Here is a 22310-nt window from a genome sequence, read left to right as displayed (position 1 = left end):
ACACACACACACACACACACACACACACACACACACACACTGCCCCCAGGAGACAAAATATTTTGCTTTTTCGAGACTCTGAAGGTTAGGTACTTGGTGCCTGGGTCATCAGAGAGTGGTGACCCCTTCTTCTAAGTGTCCGCATGCTCTTTCTGTATCATTGTGAGAATTGTGTGCGCTTGTCTCCTGCTCTTCCTTGCTGTGGCTCTGGAATCTGGGCAGTGGCAGCTCTGCCCCTGTGTCAGCAGCACATATTCTAAAGGTGCTAATGGCAGCCTCTGGGCGTCAGTCCTTTCCCTCTAGGCTGTTCAAAAGAACAGTAGGGAAAGAACTTTTTAACCGGTGTGGAGTCTCCCACCATAGTAGTACTCTCAAGTTCCCCCCTTCTTTGGGGACTCAATGAGTAACCTGGTGGCAGAGCTTAAAGCCCAAGTAATATTCTCCATTGCCAAATTAGCAGTGCAGTGTGCTTATGTCACACTTGTGAAATATGGGCAGTGTATACTACGAGAAATGACAGTGGCCTGGCTGCTCCGGCCCCAGGAAGAATGGCATGGTTGTGTGCATGGCAAATTACAGTGCAGGCCGCCTATTTTTCTCCTGGTTTCTAGGGTGAGCCGATGTAGCCGAGGGGTTAGTTTTGTCATGTGTGGCTTTTCTTTGTTACTCCTCAGACCCCTAGCTTATAAATGTGTGCTCGGAAATTAACTCAGGGAAGAGGAGAAGCAGAGTACAGAAGGGGGGGCAGGTTGGGGAGGTGCTGGGAATTGGTTTAGGGCATAGGTTTCTTGGCTTTAAAACAACCAAACAAACATCTCTATGGATAGAAGGGTACAGTTTCGCACTGGAACAAATTACAACTTCAGGGCGTTTGATTCCTCTGCTTGGATTCTGAGGGCAGCCTGCTCCCACCTCGATGAGCGCTTTTACGTATGGCCCCTGCCACATAGTGATTGACCAGGAGGGGGTACATCTTTGGACTTTAGCCTATAGATTTATGTAGTGCAAGAGGCTGAAGGACCCTCCTGGCCAGTCTCAGGGATAAAGGAGAAAAGGAGTTCTACTTATAAACCATTACAAATTGGTCCTCAGTAATGGCTGCAGTGTTGATCAGATGATGTAAGGCGGCCCCCAGTGATTCCGGGGATAACGGCTGCGTGTAAGTCAACCACTGAACATTTGCTTACGGCTGCGCTGGATTTCTGTTTTTATTGAACGAAAAGCAGTAGAAACATGGGACACACAGTCTGGGGGCTGCTCTTGTTTAAAGCTGATATTGAAATGTCAGTGCTTCACGTTAAGCTAGTAATTGCTGTGTTGGAATGCCTAACTTGAGTTCTGCCTGGGCATTCATCTGGTAACTATTTTTCTTTTCCTTTCCTTTCTGTTATAAAACTAGCTGGCTAATGTTGACGTAGGGGCAGCTTCCATGAATTGGAGAGACATAAATGCCCACCACCATCCCACCCCCCTGCACTGGCCTTAGCCAGGCCGAATTTACTTCTGTAGCAGGAAGTGCCGTGCCGTGGTGATACCACTTCCCACTACGGCAATGGGGCTGCGCTGCAGTCATCTACTCAGACTCTCTCCTTGGAAACGTTTCATAGTGGGGTAAATATTTACATTAGCTTCCGTCTCTTTTGTGTAGACTTGATTCCTGTTTACACTTATGCTCACACTTATTATCTAAATGAAGATTAGCGAATGGGAGTAATTATTGTAGCTGGATTTGCGGTACATGTAGTTAGTTATTCCTCAACGGTTCCAAACTCTTAACTTTCAGTGGGTGACCAGGCGCGGGAGCTGCTGGCCGCCAGCCCGTGCTGGGCAGTCAGGCTGCCTCTTGCCCATTCTGACATTGACCCACAGCGTGGGAGGTCTGCACACTCCCTCTGTAGACGATGGTGAGCCAGCGGTTTTCTGCTCGGTCTCGGAAGCTACAGGTTTCGACTGAAGATTGCAGACACTTCCTCATGTAACAGGCCCATTGTCTACCTCTTCTGTCTCCTTTAGGGTGCGCTGATTTCTGCTTGGATGCATACTTAACTAGCGTACCTTTCATTCTAGTGCTCAGGACTAGAGGGTGTTTTTTGTTTTTGTTTTTTTTTTAATACTCATTATCTCCCATCTAACTTTCTGCCTAGCAGACTTTCAGCACAGCTCCACTTTGTTAGCATCTTAGAGAACGGATAGTTTTGTTTGATTTTCAAAATACAAAGACAAATTATGCTCACTGTAGAAGACCTGGAGACTATCAGTAAACAAAACAAGGAAGAGAAATCTCAACCTTTCCTTCCTAGATCCCATCTATAACACTCAATGAAAGAAGAAGGCAGTACGAGCTTACCATATCCCCAATGCAATATTCTACTGGTTCTCAGGTCAGTTGGCTTGGACTCTCTCTTCACCAAACGAGTTGGACTATATTCACTAGTTACTGCCTGCTGTTACCTCTCTGCAGAGCATAAGATGGTTATTTGGGGCATCCTTAGGGAAAAGGCCGAGGGCAGCAGAGCACAGGTTAGGATTGTGTGGACGAAATCCGGAGGCTAATCTTGGGTTCACCCGAAGCAACGTTTGCTGACAGTCACGTCATGAACATTGGTTTCAGGTTGGAACTACCCTCCATTCCTCCTTTCCTGGTCCTTCCTGGCTGACACTGGATATGGGGGACCCAGGAGAAAGACCACTGTGGGGAGGAAAGGGAGCTGCACTCATCCTTGTCTCCCACTCCTAAGGGTTTTTAGAGAACCTTTGAAAATTAAAATACTGCTCTTAATCACATGAAGTAAATGTCGTATGTGTAAATTCAGGGTTATACCGAGACTATGCATAAAGACAGAGCTTTAAAATTCTTATGATAAATCATTAGTGTTATTAGCCGTTCTTTTCTTCTTCCCTTCTTCAATTAGAAATACAAAATACATCATATTAGCCAGTTGTCCAGATGTTTGAGGCCCTCATTACCACTTTTGTGAACTGTATGTGTTTGAGCCTGTGCTGATCGGATGATATGAAAGGGTGAGGGTGGGGCACGGGAGTAGAGCAATAAAAGGAGGTAGGAGAAGTATTTGGGTATTTTCACTGTCAGGTGCTAGATAACAACTCAGATGTATTTAATGTTCTACTCAGCTTCTGAGAAAAAACCTCGCTGGGTAAGGTATGAAAAACAGGCAACGAGAATTTCCAAGTCTCTCCCCCACCCCCACCCCAATTAGTTCAGTTTGCTTCGTAAACTGTAAAGTGTCCTGAAAATACTAGATGCGCTTTTTATTACCGTTGCCCACCCTTGGTGCCTACATCCATGAAGACTCAAAGTAGCGAGAGAAAGTCCATACCCACAATGCACAAATACCACTTGAGTATGTTAGTATTGCAAAACATTGTGGAATTGCACATCTCTGATTTGGAATGGAAAAGAAATAGAAATGGCTAAAGATCCTCCCATATTTTATACATAGAGCTTATGTGTAGTCCTGCCTGTTTTTCAGGAGAAGAAATCGAGTCGAGAAAAGGTGAAATTACACTAAAGAGCTGAATTAGTCTGGGTCCTTTCGAGAAACAAATTCACAACGACTCATTATAAGAGAGTTTTATGTAAAGAAAGTGTGCATCACGAAAACATCCCAACCCAATGCTGCCCAAGCCCACAAGTCCAACATTAACCCAACACCAGTCCACAAAGTCCTCCACCTCACAAAACAGAGGCAATGATGCCGACTGCAGGAGGAAAGCTGAGTCAGTGAACGAACAAGCATCTCAGCACTAGCAGGGGTCTCCACATGGCTGCTCCAGCACCCAGGGCTGCATCGGGATAGGTCCACGTAGCTTCTCCTTGGGAATGTCTTGTAGGAAGTCAATCTTGCAAGCTGAAGCAGGGAACTGCTAAGGCAGCTGCACCCGGTGCAACCATCACAAAGCAAGAGACCTGAGAACTAGAAAGGCAAGGCTCACCACCCATTTATCCCTCTGCCTTTCAATTAGCCCCATATGTGATTATCGGCCAGCTTGGCACAATTAACTAACTCAAGAGCATTCTAGCTTACACGATTCACTTTACGTTGTTTTAACCATCAAGCATTTTCTCCAAGAACTTAAAACATAGTGCACTTTGAAGAATTCTCAAACAAATGTATATGTGCTCACACCCACAGACTACATCTTGATTCTTACTGAGAAACGGATACAATTTAAAGATGAGATTTGAACGATCCTTACTTTGAAAACAAAGATGGGTCATCTTAAGAAAGGAGGGGAAAAGTTAGTTTACCAAAAATTTCTGATGAAGAACTTAATGAGAAACGGTGTTTCTAATATTTCTTAATGTCTACAATTTGGGTGACTTTGGGATTGAAAACAGAAGAATGAATGAAAAGATGAAAAACCCTTGATCTTATATAATCCCTAAAGCTTTTTGTATAACCCCTTGTCGTGTCAGTATGCACAATTAAACTCCCTCTTACATAATTATAATCAAGGAATTTACTGTGCCACCCAAATACAGAGTAGGTTTTTATCTCTTGTGAAATGTAGACAGTACTGGGTGGCTTAATTAGTGCTTTGCTTCCCTTTTTACTAATTCCAATCCTCCTCTTCTAAAGACTCATGCTTGTGTGTAAGGAAAGATGAGGAATACAAATAGAGTGGTTTTTAGTTCCAGTTAGCTAATAATAATTCACTTCGTAATTGGGCCTTTCTGCTGTCAGTAATATCAACTGGTGAATAACCTATATGAATGTGATTTCTTTGAATGAACTAAAGTAACTTTGGACTGTAGGCCTGATACCCCGACTCCTTAGACATAGATGTTCCTTAGTAGCCTTTTCAATCATTGCAAATAAGAAACTAGAAAATCGAGTTCGGTGGCAACCAGAAGCCCGGTTAGACCAGCCTCTTCTTACCCCTGACTCCTCTTCCTAATAAGTACTCTTAGGAGCAGCTGGTGTATGTTGTGGCGTGTTTGGTAAGATTATGAACCCTGGTGCCAGCAGCCTGGGTTCGAATCTAGACTGCCTGGGTCTCAGTCCTGGATCCACCAATTACCTGTGACTCAGATGAAAGTTAATGAACCCCCTGGGCCTCATTGGCAATAATAATAGTACCCACTTCCTAGGGTGGTTGCGAGATTAAATGAATTGATATCTGCTGTCATCTAGAATCCCAGGGTCTGAAACAGATCCTACGGAAGTGTCAGCAAAGTTCTTTCTATTGCTGATGGGTTTTGCCACTTAATAGTAGCACACTGGAACAAATTGGGCTGTCCCTTAAATTTTACATTTCAGAAACATCTCAAAAGAAAGACGCATCCTCAAAAATAGCCAATTATAGTTCAAACTCTTTGCTTTACATCGCACTTGTCATTACATCAACAAAAAAAAAGTTTTTCATGTTGTTTCTAAGCGATCAAAGGAAAGTGTAGGGTTAGGCAGAAGTAATCCTCAAGCTAGTAAAAGTATATTTGGACAGAGATGGACTAGGGGAAATATTGACAATGTCTTACAAAGTAAAAGGACCAACGAACTGAGAAGAGTAAGGGGCCTGGGAGCAAGTACCCAGCAGAGCCAAGCGTATTGAGGAGGTGCCACCCTCTCTGCCATCCATTCAGTTCTGACTCCTGGCGCACCTCTGTAGGACAGGGACTTCCAAGACGGTCCATCTTACAAGACTAGAAAGCCAAATCTCCGTCCTCCGGTGTGGCAGATGGTGTCAGACTGCTGACCTTGCAGTTTGCAGCCCTGAATGGTACCCACCCAGTCACCAGGGCTCCGTGAACAGCAGCAGTTCAGAATTCCAAGAAAATCAAACTACGGGAGAGGGGAAACCCTACCAATGGGAATCACACTGAAAACCTTCAGGTTAGATGTAGAACATGCTAGAACCTTCTCGATAAACCAGAGGGGAGACTGGAAGCTATAGGAGTAGCATCGGTATCAAGAACACAAAATGTCCACTTTGCTACGGGTCCTTTCCCTTTGAACTTTGGGAATACACCTTCCATGAAGTCATGATAGATTAGAGAAAAGGCGATTCCTCATTGTTGATAGACCGATTCTATTTTAAAAGCTCGATGTGATGCAATAAACCCTTAAGATAAAGTCTGACTTCTGGCTATCTTTGGACTTCAGATTCTAAACGTGTTTGGATTGATGTGAATCCCTATATTCCACGACACGTTTATATTAACTGATGGACCAGGTTAACATATGAGATTATAGTTACTAACGGTCTGGTAGCGGTGCGGTTGATCTCACCTTTTCCTGTGCACGCGTTTGCTTCCTTTAACAGATGAAGGACTGAACCACGAATGCAAGCTCTGTAGCCAAACTTTCGATTCCCCGGCCAAACTCCAGTGCCACCTGATAGAGCACAGCTTCGAAGGGATGGGAGGCACGTTCAAGTGTCCAGTCTGCTTCACAGGTAGGACGATGACAACCGGAAAACTCCGCAGGGTGCTGTGGCCCCTCCTGCCCTTCCAGGCACAGCACACACTTCCCAGCTGGGACTCTGTGCCGCTAGGTCATGAGTTCAGTTTGGGGGAAGGTCTTTGGTTTCTGCTGATTAACATTATTGATTGCCGCGTACTTAAAGGCTCTCAAATGGGCAGGAAGGTTAACCCTCAGGATGAACAAGTGGCTTGTCAAGCAGTCTCAGAAGTTTGTACTTTTCCATTTGGACAAAACTTTGACATCACGTTTCCTTCGCTCTTTTCCTCACAGTGTTAACAAGGTTCCCCGGGCAAAAACGGCCTGCACTGAGCTGCTTCTGAATCACCCGGGGTTTGGGGAACGGCGCAGGGTGTTGCCACCGCATGTCTGTGAATAAAGCGTGGAAAATGCTCTAACTTTTCCCCACCAACAAATACAGGGATCTTCCTTAATCCCTCTCCAAAGTATTCATGGAAGCACTAAGTGGATTAGATGCACAGATTCGGGAATTCGATTTTTCAAGTCGAGTGATACAAATGTACCATTTGAAGAACATTTTGGTAGTGGATGTCATAGCTTTATAATTTTTAGCAACAACAACAAAAAAAATGGAGGACTGGAGTGGTAAATCAGGAACTAATTGGAAGCCCACGGGGTTGAACCATCAGCACATGCATGTTGGGTTGTCCTTCAGTGTTGATGGTTGCTGTGGAACATCCATTGTGCTTATGTCACCTGGGTCTTGGAGTCGGTACGCAAGGCCCCTCAAGACTCTTTATCCTTCTTATCTGTCCGAGGGGGCGGACATGCTAAGTACATGTACTTGAATTTTTCCCTTCAAAATTGATCATTGATTATTAACCAAAAGCCCGAGACCCTGCATCCAGCCTAAAGATTTCTGCAACCGAAAATGGAAAATCGAAGGGTCACGTTCACTGAGCAATGAGCAGAAATCCTGGCTGTTGGTGGCTCTGCGTTCAGTGTCCACCCGTCCAGCACCTTCATTCCATAATTCCACCTGCCGCTTCTTTTCCTTTTGCAGTTATTTTTTTACCTTCCAAATGTATTTGTTAAAAGTATATATGTTGTCGCATCTGGGCCACAGGCAAATTGTAAGATATATTTTAAGGTTCGGAGTGTCTCAGGGTTGTGACTTTTATGAAAAGTTCATGATCGTGAACGCTCTGCCTTGGAGGACGGAGTCGCGGGTCACCTCATGACCAAGACCCGTAACAAAGCAGCTCTTTCCTGTTGTAGCCAGAAATATCCTAGAGTGTGCGACGGATCTGTGGTGATTAACTGTGGATATTTGCCACCACTACCCCACCCCCCAAAAAGAAAGAAAGGCGTTTCCTTTTTGTCAAGATGAGTAGAGAGACAAAAATGCATTAATCATAAACAGCTGAAATTTCTGTGCATGCAGACCTGAATACTTTTATTGTATCTTAAAGTCATTTGAGAAAGAACAATTAAACAAACAAAAAAAAAAAGGAGAGAAAACCTTCCAATATAAAGCATGTTATGGGGAAGAGGAAATCTGAGCAGTTTTTTAAGGTAATGAGAAATGTGATTAAAATGTATGACTCACAAGAATAATATTCTAATATTGTAGGTTGGCTGGCAATTAGAATAATTTTAATGATTAGAGTAGAGTCAAAGTCAAATGCCAGCATCTTTAATAAATCCTGTCCCTGCCTATACAGATTAATATTGTAGATGCAAACTTTTTTAGGTCACAGTGCACCCGGCATCCATCAGAAGTCAGTTCTGCCAACCCAAACACTGCCTCTGGCATATACAATTTAATTATTAATAGTGTGTCTCCTAGGTAAACTGTTACACAGGCTTAGGGCCTTGTTTTGTAGTCATTAAAATTGAACATGTTTATATTATTGAAACCCTTGCATTCAGTGTGTAGGTTGAGTTGATCTTAAAGTATCCAAAGAGAATTTACCTGGCATTCTGTTTCACAGTTACAGACAGTGCCCCAGAGTAGCTGTGGGATATAATTTTTAGCATTAACACATTTAAATAGAGAGCTGCTTGCTAGCTATAACTTTAGGCAAATACAATAAACCAGTTTTTGGCATCTATGATTTCTTAACCTGTGGGCTGCTGAGAAATAAGAGTCGTTTCTGTTCAGATAGTGCTGCGCATTGGACAATTTTCGGCTTTCCTTCTTAAAGATTTATTGGGAGCAGGGCCCCTGTAAACCTTTACTTTGGAGCTGTTTGTGTTGAATTAGGGGCTCGGTACAGTGCATCTTAACAAAAGCCAGAGACCCCAGCCGGGAGCAAATGTGGACTTAGCTCTCCCCCGGTCTCCGGCAGCCATCACACCCAGGAGGCGTACCATTCTGCTGGTCATGGGGAGTCATGGACTAAGGGCATCTCGACAACAGAATAACCCCGGGCCCACCATTCTTTTATCCTTTCAGTATTCGTTCAAGCAAACAAGTTGCAGCAGCATATTTTCTCTGCCCATGGACAAGAAGACAAGATCTATGACTGTACGCAATGCCCACAGAAGTTCTTCTTCCAAACAGAGCTGCAGGTAATGTCCCCATGAGGCGGGCTGGGATTGAACTCGGTTGCTGTTCTTAGAGGAAACAAAGGCATTTAAGTCTGGATTCACGGAACCTCTCACCGTGGACCACCAGGATGCTTTGTGTGTATAGGGGCAAAGGGGAAAATTAGAGGCTGGATTAACAGCCTCTAAAGTCATTTTGCCTCTGGCTGCTGTCAATCATAAAAAGAAGTAGAACAGACCTGGTAATTGGACCTTCTGACCCAGAGTGATAGACTTAAGGGTCAGGTTTATTGGACTGTGGGATCAGATATCTCGCTTGCTACGGCCCATCCTCCCCATTCCTGTTTTATTCATGTTCTGTTCCCACTGGGCACCAAGCTGGATAGATGTCCGAGTTATTGTTGTTGTGACGGCCTTGAAATTGAAAGAAAGGGAGAGAATACAGAAGCGTTACTCGTGTCCAGCCTGTGTCCTTCTATGTAGGAGACTAAGGATGCTTTAGCAACGACCATCACGTCAAAATGTTGGAACCCAAAGATGTTGGCTTCGGTCTTGAGTGTCGTACTGACTTGCTAGATGTGTGACCTTTGACTCGCTCGTTCCATCTCAGAACCCAGCAAGAAGTTCAAACTTAAAATGTGCGGGGTTGTTGTACATTGACAATGACATGATGGCTATAAACATAAGCCATATATTTAATATTTAACATCAATGTCCAGCTGTTTTGACTAGTCTTAGAGATAGTTGTAGGTTGTTCAGTGCGATTTACTGGATACTGACTCATAGTGACCCTGCGCGCACGGTAATAAGACACTCCCTGGTCTGAACCATCCTCAAAACCATTCCTGTGTTTTTTGAGCCCATTGTTGCAGCCACCGTATCAGTCCATCTCATTAAGGGGCTTCTGTAGTTCATGGGTGGTCCACTTTACCAAGCATGATGTTCTCCAGAGATCCTTCTTGCTGGTGACGCCACCAAAGTACAGGAAACCAAGTCTTAGCATCTGCACACTGGGAAGATCCTGTCTGTAGTTCTTGTAACGCAGATGTGGTAGTCGAAATAGGTTAGCAGCTGGTTTATGAGTTCGAGACCTGGGTTCTATTCTTAAAATGTCCCCTCCTGAGAAAAAAAAAGTTAATTCTTTCGTTCCAAAAAATAGGGTTAGCAACTTATGCTAATGTTTCTGATGGAATGATTTAAATGATGTCCGTGGCCTTGAGGAGAATGACTTTGGAGTGGGACTTCAAGCTGGTTCAGTCATGGCTGATGCACTGACATGAGACAGGCTGAACTTTTTTATAATGGGGTGAAATGAAACAGTCATTAGAATGAATCAAAGTTTGGAATGTGAGCTCCAAAAGAGGCATATTGGGCTCTTTCAGGAGCCCAACACAGGAGATTGGATTCTTGCCAGTGCTAAGGAGGTAGACACACATTCAAAGCAATGGACTTGTCTGTGGGATTATACCACAACACAGGTGTTTGCTACTCTGACATTCAAGAGATGTGGTTGTTAATGCAACGCACACCGCTCTTGTTGTCTTTCTAGAAGAATGTCCTACTGTCCTAGTTTACCTACGTTTTACAAATGCAGATGAATTGTGGCTTTACTTTGTTGGCCATGACTGAACAGAAAGAACCAGTTCAAAACTCAGTTTGGACTAAAACTATCATTGCTTTTTATTTGGAGCATTATTATTATTAAAAGTATTTAGTGTAAAGGGTTGGATTTGGGGGTGGGGGGTGTGTTGGATCCTCTAAACAGCTAAAAGAACTGGGGGGCCCAGAGCCCCAACCCCACTCTCCCTTCTCTAGCCCTCCACCCTGTGGAGGCTGGGTTTCAGTGAAGCCAGAGTTATGTATCTGCAGAGGAAATGTGCAACTTCAGTCATCATTCCATTAGTGAACACACGGTACGTTGAAGAGACGAAATAAAGGATCTACATGTGACCTCCTCCCTGGGGGACAGACAACAGAAAAGTGGGTGAAGGGAGACGTCGGACAGTGTAAGACATGACAACATAATAATAATTTTAAAATTATCGAGGGTTCATGGGCGGGGGGAGCGCGGTGAGGGGGCGAAAAATGAGGTACTGATACTAGAGGCTCAAGTGGAAAGTAAATGTTTTGAAAATGATGATGGCAGCAGATGTAAAAGTGTACAATGTGTGTATGTATGGATTGTGATAAGAGTTGTACAAGCCCCCAATAAAATTATTTTAAAAAAACAGAAGAAAAAAATATCTAATAGTTATGTGTCAGTGGACCAAAATTAAGTTTTCTTATTATTACTTCAAAAAAGAATTCTGCTTTTTTGCATATGTTTGTGAATTGGATGTAGGAGATAGGCCACATTAGAATGTTGTTTAGTTTTTATGAATCTAAAGGTTATAGTTATTGTACCCGGTAATCCTGTTAATTAATATGTGAACTGTAAGACCCTTTTTAAATATGTTTGTTTGTTTGTTTAGCAGTGATTAAATAATAGTTTAAAAGCAGGGTTACACAGATCGCCGAACAAATGGCTTTTATTTTAATATTCTTGAAAATGTACTGCAGCAAAGTGCTACTTTGGTACTATATTAGTCGACTCTAAATTGATGGTACTTTCTGTTTCTTTCCATAAAAGCGCCAGCAGACAGTGGTGACCTGTGGCCCGTGATAGAGCAGACAGCAGGAAGCAATTAAACATATCCTTCAGGACCCAGGCTTCTGGTAGACATGTTTATGATCTAACACAACATACACTGTTCACTCTTCTCTGCAATTAATACAGACCAGTGGCATTCAAAATCTTTGATTCCTGACACCTTTGCACTCTTAGAAATTACTGAGGCCCCAAAAGGGCCTCGGCTTATATGGCTATTGCCAATCAATAAATGCTTATTAAAAACCAAAACTGATTTTAAAAATAAAGAGAATATGCAAGTACTCATTCCATTAATTGTCAGAGTCAATGCCATTGCATGTTCATTTGGCTTCTGGAAAACTCGACTAATTCCTGAGGTTATGCAAGCAAAAAGGATAAGCGATGTTTTACTATTTTGTGGAATTACTTTTGCCCTCAGAGACCCCCTTAAAGGATACTGAATACTCCTCTCTGTCCCTGGGACACCCCTGGAGAACAGTTATAGTGCAGAAATCACAACACTTCCCAAGTATTTATGACCTTAAGAAGTCAATCAATGAATTTTTAGTGCTATACAAGTGAGTCCATGACCGTTATTTACATAGATGTTCCCTCCATTGTTTATGTCCAATTGAAAGCATGAAAGCATTTGTGTATGTACGGTATGTATGGATAGAGACAGGAATGCTTTGCTGATGTACATGTGGATATGTATAGATATCAGTATATGTAATGTCACGTATACTGTATATCAGTATATTTAATTGCCACGAGGCCAGTCAGAATTCAGAGGCCTCATCACACACCGTCCCTTCAGGAGACCACCCACTCAAGACCACCCACCCTTCGATGTCACAGAATAATTTTGTTTCTAATGAGCGCTTCGTCCAGGACACAGTTTTTCCCAGAGGGGGAGCGTCCTCCTTCGTCCCACCTCTACTTCTTGCTAACCAGAAATGCAAACCGCTATGCCAAACACGTGTTGTGTACCATTCTTAGCGAATGTCATTTTTTGGGGGTAGGATTTTTTCCCATTTTTGAGAGAAATCTGATTTACTTAAAAGGCTTACTAGCTGGTTGGTACAGAGGATTAGTCTAGGTGCATTACAGGAACTAAGTGAGTATTTTATTATTTTAAAAACAAGTGAATGTGTTGAATCTGACACGTTTTCATGGTAGACCTCACAAGCTTTTTAGCAGGACTTAAGGAAGCTATTGAGAGAGGTATGGTGTGAGCCAAGAATAATATCCTACAAGGCATATTTGTATCCAGAGTGGTTTATACAGGTGTGAGCAAGTGGTGTGTTTGTAAAAATCTTGTTGAATAGGCCGCTTTTTAAAAAAGTCTACTAATTGCTATTTAATTGGTGTCTCTAGAAAAGCTACAAGTCAATGGCAGTGATTCAACCAGTCTTTTCCAGCACCTCCACATGAAGAGGTCATGTCAGGCACTGTGGCGTGAATTCAGTGTCATTAGAGTTTCCGTAGAGGAATGAGGGAATGACCTAGATGGACATCAGGCTCTCAGATTCTGACATTTCATTTCCTTTTGAATTATTTTCATACTTCGGCCTCCTCTTCATTAAGCCATGAATGCAGTACTTTCCAACGTTCAAAATACATGTCATTTGACATTCTGAGAAGATACCAAGCCTTCTACGTGTTCCTACTCCTTAAGTATGTAATCATCTCTACAACTGATAGTCTTCTCAAATCACTGTTCTATAAGACCATTTAATGTTGAGGCAGGTTTTTTATATAAGTTTTCACATTTTATGACTATTGTTTCAAACAAGTAAATTCCTCCTGTGGGATGAGCTACATGAAGATAAATGAAAAAGATTTGGGGCGTGGATTCCAGTGCACACACACAATTGCTTCCAAAATAAAAGGTGCTTAAAGGGGTCTGTGGTGGGGGTGGCTGCAGGCAAGTAGTCTCCGTAGTCCGCTTTGTCTTCGTCTCTTTAGGACACATTCAAAAGACCAAAAAAAAGATGTAAAGGCGTTGTTTGTGCCATAGTGGGAGGGAGGATAATGTTGAGGCCAGGGCTGATTTTGGCTTTTTAGCAGCAGTCAGGTGGACAACTCCACCAATCATTGAAGCTTTGCAACAAGTTTACCAGCTTTCTGTCCCAAATAAACAACAGTTTTTCGTCAGATCAAGCATCTTAAGGGAGGTAAGGAAAACCTCGAGAAGAAAGCCTGTCCACCCCAATGAGTGAAGACCATAACAGCTGAAGTCCAGAAGTAGGTGGAGGGAGACCCCAGCATTAGGGTCATCATAGCTCCTGGAGCTGGGATCTCAGACGGTTGGATAGTTTGAATTTTAAGTGAACCTCTTGGTCTCAGCAAGCTTTCAGCTTAATGGGTGCCAAAAGCATCGAGTAAAGATCAGCTAGCTCAAGAATTGTTCTTCATGGGGCTTTTAAGCAAGATCATAGCTAACAGACACTCTTTTATGGAATGAATTGTAACGGGACTAGTCTTGGCTTTGCGAACACTGCAGAGAGCAAGGTCTGACCGACCCAGCAGCCTCCAAGAGGACGGATTTGCCAGGCCAAAGTCAAGCCACAGAGCTCAGCTCAAGAAGTTGTGATGACTGGTTTGGGGGCTTCTGAAATGGTAATCTTGATAGAACAATTGCAAGACTTCTTAAGAAATGTTAAGAACATTGAAAACTGCCTTGGTGTGTTAGTCTGGGTACTTTAGAGAAACAAATCCACAGCAGCTCATATATAAGAGAGAGTTTTATATAAAGGTTAAGTGTGCATCAAGAAAACATCCCAACCCAGTGCTACCCAAATTCACAAGTCCAACATTAACCCATATGTCCAACACCAGTTCACAAAGTCCTCCTCCATCTCACAAAACACACACAATGATGCTGACTGCAGGAGGAAAGCCCAGTCAGTGAACGTGTAAGCATCTCAGCGCTGGCAGGGGTCTCCACACGGCTGCTCCAGCACCCAGGGCTGCATCGGGGTAGGTCCATGTGGCTTCTCCTTGGGGATGTCTTGCAGGAAGTCAGCCTTGCAAGCTGAAGCAGGGAACTGCTAAGGCACCCGCACCCTGGTGCAACCTTCACAAAGCAAGAGACCTGAGAACTCGAAAGGTGAGGCTCACAGAGCCATTTATCCCTCCGCCCTTCAATTCATCCCACATGTGTTTATCAGCCGGGTTGGCACAATAAACTAACTAACTCACTTGGTAAGAAAAGGCCAGGGAATCGCCTCTCACCTGCTCATGCAGTAAGAAGCCTGGGGTAGCAAGGACTGCTCTCCAAAAACCTTGTTTGGGAAACCTTACCCCAGTCACCCTCCATCCCTGAACTTGCCCCTTCAGACTTCTTCCTGTTTCCAAAAGTCAAAGTGCACTTTAAAAGGACCACAGCCTGATCCCCCAAGCTGCCATTTCGATGTGGTGCAAATTGAAGAGCACAGAATTCTTCAGAGAAGGGCTAGGGAGATGGAAGGTCCGTCTTGGAAAAACTGTGTTGATCTAGATCAGCGGTTCTCAATCTGTGGGTCACGACCCCTCTGGGGGTCGAACTGACCCTTTCACTGGTGTTGCCGGATTCATAACAGTAGCAAAATTACAGTGATGAAATAGCAACAAAAATTATTTTATGGTTGGGGGGGTCACCACAACATGAACTGTGTGCTAAAGGTTCGCCGCATTAGAAAGGTTGAGAACCACTGGTCTCAATGGAGGCTCTGTCATGAAACAATAGCTTTAGATGTTGATAGTTTTGTTTTAACAAAGGTTTCTCTGGCTTGGGTAGTAATCTTCCTTGAGTAGTATACGACAGTAATACAGCCTCAAAATGAGGCAGCTGTGTGCTGCTGGGCGCACACTCACTCAGAGCTACTTGCCTACTCCAGCCTTTTTGTAAATGTGACTCAAATCCATGTCTCAACAGTTAAGTGTTCTGTATTGAGACATTTATTAATAGTTGAAACCCCCAGTGCTTTATCCATAAATGCCAAGAGCCTACTATAGTTCCAATGTCATCATTATGATGTTTTTGCAAAGATAAGATTTAATCATTTGAAATTCACCATGCTACCCAGCATTTTATGAGCTACCAAAAATAATTAAAAATGTGTGTGTGTATATATATATATATATATATTACTAGTAAAAGGTACGCTACAAATGAGCAACACGCATGTTTTCATAATAAACTCATAAATATTCCAGTAGAAAGCCATCCTGTAGGAAGCATACAAGTTGGTTTTGATTCCCATATCTGCAGGTTTGGGAGACTTAGCTACCCTAAATAAAATCGCAAATCACATTTTCTGTTGATTAAGGTGAATGACTTCTCTAAATTATTTTTCTATTTTTTATGTTTTTCATTTATTTCTCTGTAGGCTACTAGCACAAAGGAAAGAACATGAGTCTTAGAAATGATCAACCAGAGTTTGATTCTGGTTGATGCCACTTAGCAGGTGTTGGCTTTGAGCTTCAGTTTTATCATCTGTAAAATAAGCATGGAGGAGACAATAAGGTAATCATGCTGAGCTCCCAGTGTTTCCATGAGAATTCAGGGGAAAATAGCTCTCATACCGAGCACTCGGCACAATGTCTGGAACGGAACAGACATTCCCTGGCCCTGTCCCTGCTTCCCTGGTGCTGACCTAAGTCAATGCCATCAAGATTCTGCTGCACTGAGAGTCCGTCACTGTTCAGAAATGACTGGGTTTTCCTTATTTTCTAGTTCACTGGAGTAATATCGCAATCACCCATCCGGGCTATTCTTTTTTGTTAGTTGGTGTACAGATCGACATTCTTGTTCACAGTCATTTTCAAGTGAGTAGGAGATTCTGGTTTTGTTTGTTGGAGATTTTTTAAGCATATACCTAGAAAGCTAAGATTTCCATTTGTTGTCAAAAATTTATTTCAAAACTACTTGCTTCTTTCTACCCCTAGACATACACACACACACACACATAAATACACAGACACCCACACAGAATTAAGGCATTATGGCCAAATATATATATACATATATATATTATCTCTGCCATTCATACCTTGAGGTAGGATTTGGGTGAGAAGAAGGGGAAGATTTGTGTGGGTTGATTTGGTTTTGATATTCACCCAAGCAAGGCTGAAAGCCTCTTTTGCAAATGCTGCTGTTGTCAGGCGCCTTGGAGCCGATTCTGACCCACAGCACCCTGTGCACAGCAGAAGAAACACTACACAGGCCTGCACCGTCCTTGCAATTGTGCCTATTCTGTGGCGCCCTGTTGGAGCCACTGTGTCCATCTGTCTCTTTCGCTGCGCCCCCAAGCATGATGTCCTTCTCCAGGGACTGCTCTCTCCTGATAATATGGCCAAAGATGAAGTCTTGCCTTCTTTGCCCCAAAGGAGCACTCTGTCTACTTCTTCCAAAATGATCGGTGTGCCCTTGTAGCAGTCTCTGGCCCTTTTAATATTCTTCTGCAACATCATAAATGCATCAGTTCTTCTCCGGTCTTCCTTATTCAGTGTCCAACTTCCACGTGCATATGAGGCAATGAAAATTAGCACAGATTGGGTCATGTGCCCCTCTGTCCTCAAGGTTACATCCTTGTTTTTTGATATTCAAAGGAGGTCCTGCGCAGCAGATTCACCTAACAAAATGCTTCCTTTGATATTTTCACTGCTTCTTCCATGAGCGTTGAGTGTGGACCCAAGCAAGACAAAAGCCTTGACCACTGTACCCTCTTCCCCACTTATCTTGATTTTCCTGCTGAAAAAGTTGGTACCACAACTAACAGGATGTTTTAAAGATGTACTTCTAGCCATTCTCTGCATCTCTGGCCCATCCCTGCTCAGACCCATCTTTACCTTTCCTCTACTCACGTTTGAAATTTATGTTCTGATTCTCCACTTCAAGCATGCAACGCAAAGCCCTCTCCTCCAAGGGTCTGCCCTTGTCACCCTCAGGCTGGAAATACTGACCCATCACCAGTCCTTGTCCTAGTGTATCATTCTTATAATGATACTTTTGGAGGAAAGCCATGGAGAAGAGTGCATTTCCCACCTTGTCTTGGCCTTGACATTATCTGTGCCTTGTCCCATGAACTCTCTTTCCTAAGATTTGTGTATGTCCTCTTCTGGGGGCTGAAGTCTTAGCCCCTAAGCATATCATATAGGCTCTGAGAATTATAGGACTGTAAGTTGAGTGAGCATGTGGTTTGGGAACGGAGCCATTAGTGCCTTGCCTCATGCCTCTGCCTTGTGGACCTGCAGGGCTTTTGAAGTAAATTGGTGCTCCAGAAACTTCCACTTAATTTGCTCAGTGGTTAAATTGATCTCTGTCTCTCTCATGTTTGATCAGATCTCCAGGAACAGAATCATTTGCATTGGTTTATCGATCCCTGCTATGTTTTCACCATTAGTTTTGATCACTTTCAGCTGTTAATACTGGATAATTCAATCAGGATTGATTGACCTTCCCATTGAAGGCAGGAAGTTCATGTTGGACACTGGAATAGGGATGTAGCCACCCTCGGTGTGCAAGTGGTCCCCCCTCTCTCCTCCATCTTCTCTTCCTATCACCTAATGCAGTAGCAAAGAGCTTAGCGCTCGCAGTGAGCTTTTCCTAGAGCAAACGTGGGGAAATGCGATTTCCTACCATTCACAGTGTACCTAGAGGTTAGGTACTTTTATTTGGCTTAATAAAACTGCATCTAGAAATTCAGCAAGCATATCAAAAAATAGATCAGCTTGATCATCACAGTGAACTCATTTGCAGTAAATGACTAAATGCGTTTTCGATTACCCATTTTGTACCAATAAATGCCCAATCTGTGTGTGCATGCTTGGAGGCACAACCTGGGCTCACCTTGCTCTAAATTTGGCCCTCGCTGTCTTACCATGCGTCCTGGTCGGGAGATTTTCGAGAAGCAAGTGGTTAATACGACAGAAAGAAGGGCAAACGAGGTAATGGCAATAAGCCGAAGCCACGTTATTTGCATTTGAATCGTTTCTATGGCACCCCAGCTTAATTTTTAAAAATTCTCCACCCATTAATTCCTTGATGTTCATCTCGATGACTGGTTTTCGCTATTAAAAGGGGGAGCTCCACCTCTTCATCCGAGGACTCGCTGCCTCCTCCAGCAGCCCCGTCGTTCCGGAGCTGCCATTACATTGTTTTCTGTCTGGCCCACAGTTGACGACAGATGGCCATCTCCGAATCGCCATCAGTGCGACTTTATGGAGCATCCAGCTAGGGTGTACCAAAGAGCCTTGTGGCCAGTTCTGTCCTCTCCCCACCCCCGCCCCCTGGAAACGTCCATCACCTCTGCCACATCCTGACTTGGCCAGGCTCTGCTGGCCCAGCCTTCCTCGTCGCCAAGTCAGCCTGTAGCGGTAGCACCGGAAGGTCTGCCTCCTGTTAGGAACGGGAAACTGTACAGAGTGCAGTCTCGGCCCTTCAGAGCCATCTCCTAGGGGGAAGTCTGGGGATCCAGATCGCCAGCACCTTTGGTGGTTGCGAGCAGGTTGCATTTTGGCGTGTGTTCCCATTTTACCTATTTGCCCCACACATCCATCCGGAGACTGACCTGCCAGACGTAGGCCCATGGTGTTGACAAACTTCCGTACCTGCATATGGGAAAACAGTGCTTCCCGATCCAACTGTTGTGGCAGCTAGGGTGAGCGACTACAATGGCAACCCCCCCAGAAGTGGGCAGAGACGTCCTTCCAGCATGTTCTGGAGCCTCCCCTGTGGCCGTGCCGGGCCGGCCGGCTGCGAGCATTTGCTTTAGGAAGAAGATGGATCGGTGACTCTTGATCGGGTTTGCTAAGGCAAGGCAGCTTCTGAGCCAAGCGTGTGCTTTAAGAGGAGTTCACATCTGTATCCTTTATTGTTCTATTTGCAGCTCCTAACAGGCTCTGCCCTGCAGCTGTGAATGAAGGAGCGCGCTGCCCTTATAGAAGAGAGAGCCGAGTACGGTGCACACCGAGATGTAGTGGGCCAGATGAATAGTGCTTAAAAGCGGCGCTTGCGGTGCTGCCATAGAGAAGGGCAACGCCGAGGCGCTAAACGGGCGTGAAAGGCCGGGTAAAGGAGCCCTTTACAAGTGGTGAAATTGTAAACGGCCCAAAATCACAGGTCTCCTTCATTGAGAACTCATGGAAGGAGCGAGAGTCAGCGCTCTCCAGGCAGGAAGGATGAGGGAGGAGGGGACAATATGAGCCTTCCTCCTGGCACCCAGAGCCCTGTGGGCCTCTCAGGCTTTGATGCGGTCTCTCAGCCCACGGAAGCCCATCTCTCCCCGGGAAGCCGAGTCGCCCAGCAAAGGCTTCCCTGTGCACATCGCCAAAGCTTAATTTCATAATTGCCTGACTTCACCCCCCAGGCACATCTGCCAAGTCCACCTGCCTCCTAGAAATAGAAAAAGGCGGCTGGGATACCATTAAATAACAGCAGTGTGCTCGGCTTTGCTTTGAGTTTCTAAGGGTGAAAGGTGAGTGTGCAGAAAAATAGAGCGGTGTATTTGCTGTGAGACAGGCGCCAAGGCCTCACACCGCACTCAGTTATAATTCATGACAGTACTGGTGGGAAGCCCTCATCCCTCTGTGGAGTTAATGCATCGCCACTGAAGCCTGCTGAGAGCACCCTGCGTCCCCTCCCACCATCTGTGCACTCGCTCTCCAGCGCCTTCTCTCTCTCTCCCCCTCACCCACTCTTTCTTGCACTCTGTCGGGCTACTACTGCTTTGTAAAGGTGGCTCTTGGAAGCAAGATTTAACAAGGGGGGAGCTTGGAGGAACTGAGTCCAGCCTGCTTTCCTATCTCCCTTAGATAAGGTGGACGAGGAGAATGTGGACAGGGACACCGGCAGGCGGCATTCAACCCCTGGCCAGCTCTGAGAGCCCTGCGACTCACCACTTACTAAGAGGCACCCACGGCCTGAGCACAGTGGGCAGTCGGGGTGCCAGGCAGGCGCAGACAATGAGATGATTCCAGTTAGCCCAGCTCTGAGCTGGAGCCGCTGTCTGGAGAGGAAACCTGAGCGGGGCCATGGGCCTGAGCAGAGCTTACTCTGTCCTCCGATGGGGGCCAGCCAGTGTTTTAAGTGCCAATCCAGTGCCCCCTGGACCCCGGCCCCACCTGTGAAGTGATCTGTCACCCACCCTTTCTGAGGATCAGAACTGAGGTCCCCAGGGTTACCCATGCCTCGATTCAAAAATGGCCTACACCTGGCTTCTCGGTCCTTCTCTTAGAATAGCTGTGGTCCCTTGTGTGGTCCGAACTGCTTTCTGACATGCAGTGAGAGACGTGGCCCGAGCCAGGGCAGGTGGCACAGGTTCGCAACTCCCTCTCCACCCCATGACTGTGCTCCCAGATTGGGCCCTCAGAGGGCCATAGGCCCCTTTGTCTGCAGGGCGTGGGCATTGAACGAGGAGCCCGAATCTTCTTCGTGGCTGGTCCAAGAGTGATTGGTGATGTCCCACAGGATGAGCGCTTAACGTAATGTTAGTACTCCCTTCTTAGGCGACAAAGCAAACCCAGACCTGAACTACCAGGGCAAGTATGAATTTAACAGGTGTGACGCCATCCGGGACCTGGCGTGTTATAAACTGCAGAGGCGACCTTTTTCTACTCTCGGCTCGGCCAATCCCAAAGAGCCGCTGGCTCTCCCTCCATGAGGTGAGGGGTCGTGCGCCCTGCAGGCCGCACCCACACTGTAAGTCAGCCTGGTGTGTAATTGGTTTGCAAGCTCATCCTGATGGGTGGGTGCCACTCTTCACATTCTCTCTCTCTCTCTCTCTCACTCTCACGCGCCTGCGGGAAAGTAGGACAAGCCTGGCTCCGATCACTGTCCAGGTTTTTCGTGGGTGAAAGATCACTTGGAGATGACACAGCTGAGTTGTCCGCCTGAAATCCTGGCTGCTATTTTATTAATTTTGCACCAAGATAAATCCTGAAATTCTGACAAACTCCATGACAGGTGAAATTCCTTCTTGCAGAATCTGCTCAGCAAGAGGCTGCTCATTTCGTTCTGTTCCGAGGCAGGCAACAGGAGGGCAGCTTTATAATCAGCCCTCAAAGGACCCCCAGCCGCCCCAGAGTCTCCGGCTGATTGAATAACTCCTGGGCCTCTTCCCCTAGGCCTCCATCAGCGGGGGTCCTGTGGAAAGCAATCTCCCGCAGACTGGCACTGAAGTGAGCTTTAAACCACCATTTTCTGCTCTCCAGAGGAGCCCGGAGTACTAAAAGATAGATGGACTGCAGATATTTTATGAGAAACTGTCAGAAGAAGAGCAGAGTAAATGTTTTTTTTTTTTTTCCTTCCCCTCCCCTCCTCCTCCTCCTCCTCGAAAGTCATACACTACATCACTGTTGAATTTCCCCCAGAATCTTTTATAGTTAAAGGAAGAAATTATTTGCTTGCCAACCTTCGCTTCTCCCTCCCTCCTCCTCCTCTTCATCGTTGTCTTCCTCCCTGCCCCCCCTCCCCTCTCCCCCCCCTTGAAAATTCACACACAGGCCCCTTAACCACAGTTGCAGAAAATCAGTACCATTTGCAATGAAATATTTATAATGACAGAATGAAAAATTGGATTCATTTTCTGGACTGTAGCCGAACCGTCTGCAACTTCGGGTGGCATGGTTGAGCCTCTCAGGCCTGCCCCTTCATCGGAGGCCTTTTCAACAACAGACCCCATGTGCGCGCTCCTACGCCCTGGAGGAAGGCCGACCCAAACACGGCCCGTTTCAACTCTTCA

The 22310-nt window shown here is 45.1% G+C and overlaps 1 protein-coding gene across 2 annotated transcripts in view; it reads left to right on the top strand.

Moving 5' to 3' along the window:
* The window catches only part of ZNF521 (zinc finger protein 521), a 314538-nt gene that overhangs the window by 274992 nt on the left and 17236 nt on the right, over nt 1–22310 (top strand). For both annotated transcript variants that reach the window (XM_004702915.3, XM_045296279.1), the window contains 2 exons: nt 6286–6417; nt 8863–8978. In XM_004702915.3, the coding sequence (XP_004702972.1) occupies nt 6286–6417; nt 8863–8978 (248 nt within the window). The remainder of the gene's footprint in view (nt 1–6285; nt 6418–8862; nt 8979–22310) is intronic.

The sequence above is a fragment of the Echinops telfairi genome, unplaced genomic scaffold (assembly GCF_000313985.2).
Source record: "Echinops telfairi isolate 266 unplaced genomic scaffold, ASM31398v2 ScPeMD7_7400;HRSCAF=8409, whole genome shotgun sequence".
In the NCBI taxonomy this organism is placed as follows: Eukaryota; Metazoa; Chordata; class Mammalia; order Afrosoricida; family Tenrecidae; genus Echinops; species Echinops telfairi.
The sequence above is the reverse complement of the archived record's forward strand: the minus strand, read 5'-3'. Positions and strand labels throughout refer to the sequence as shown.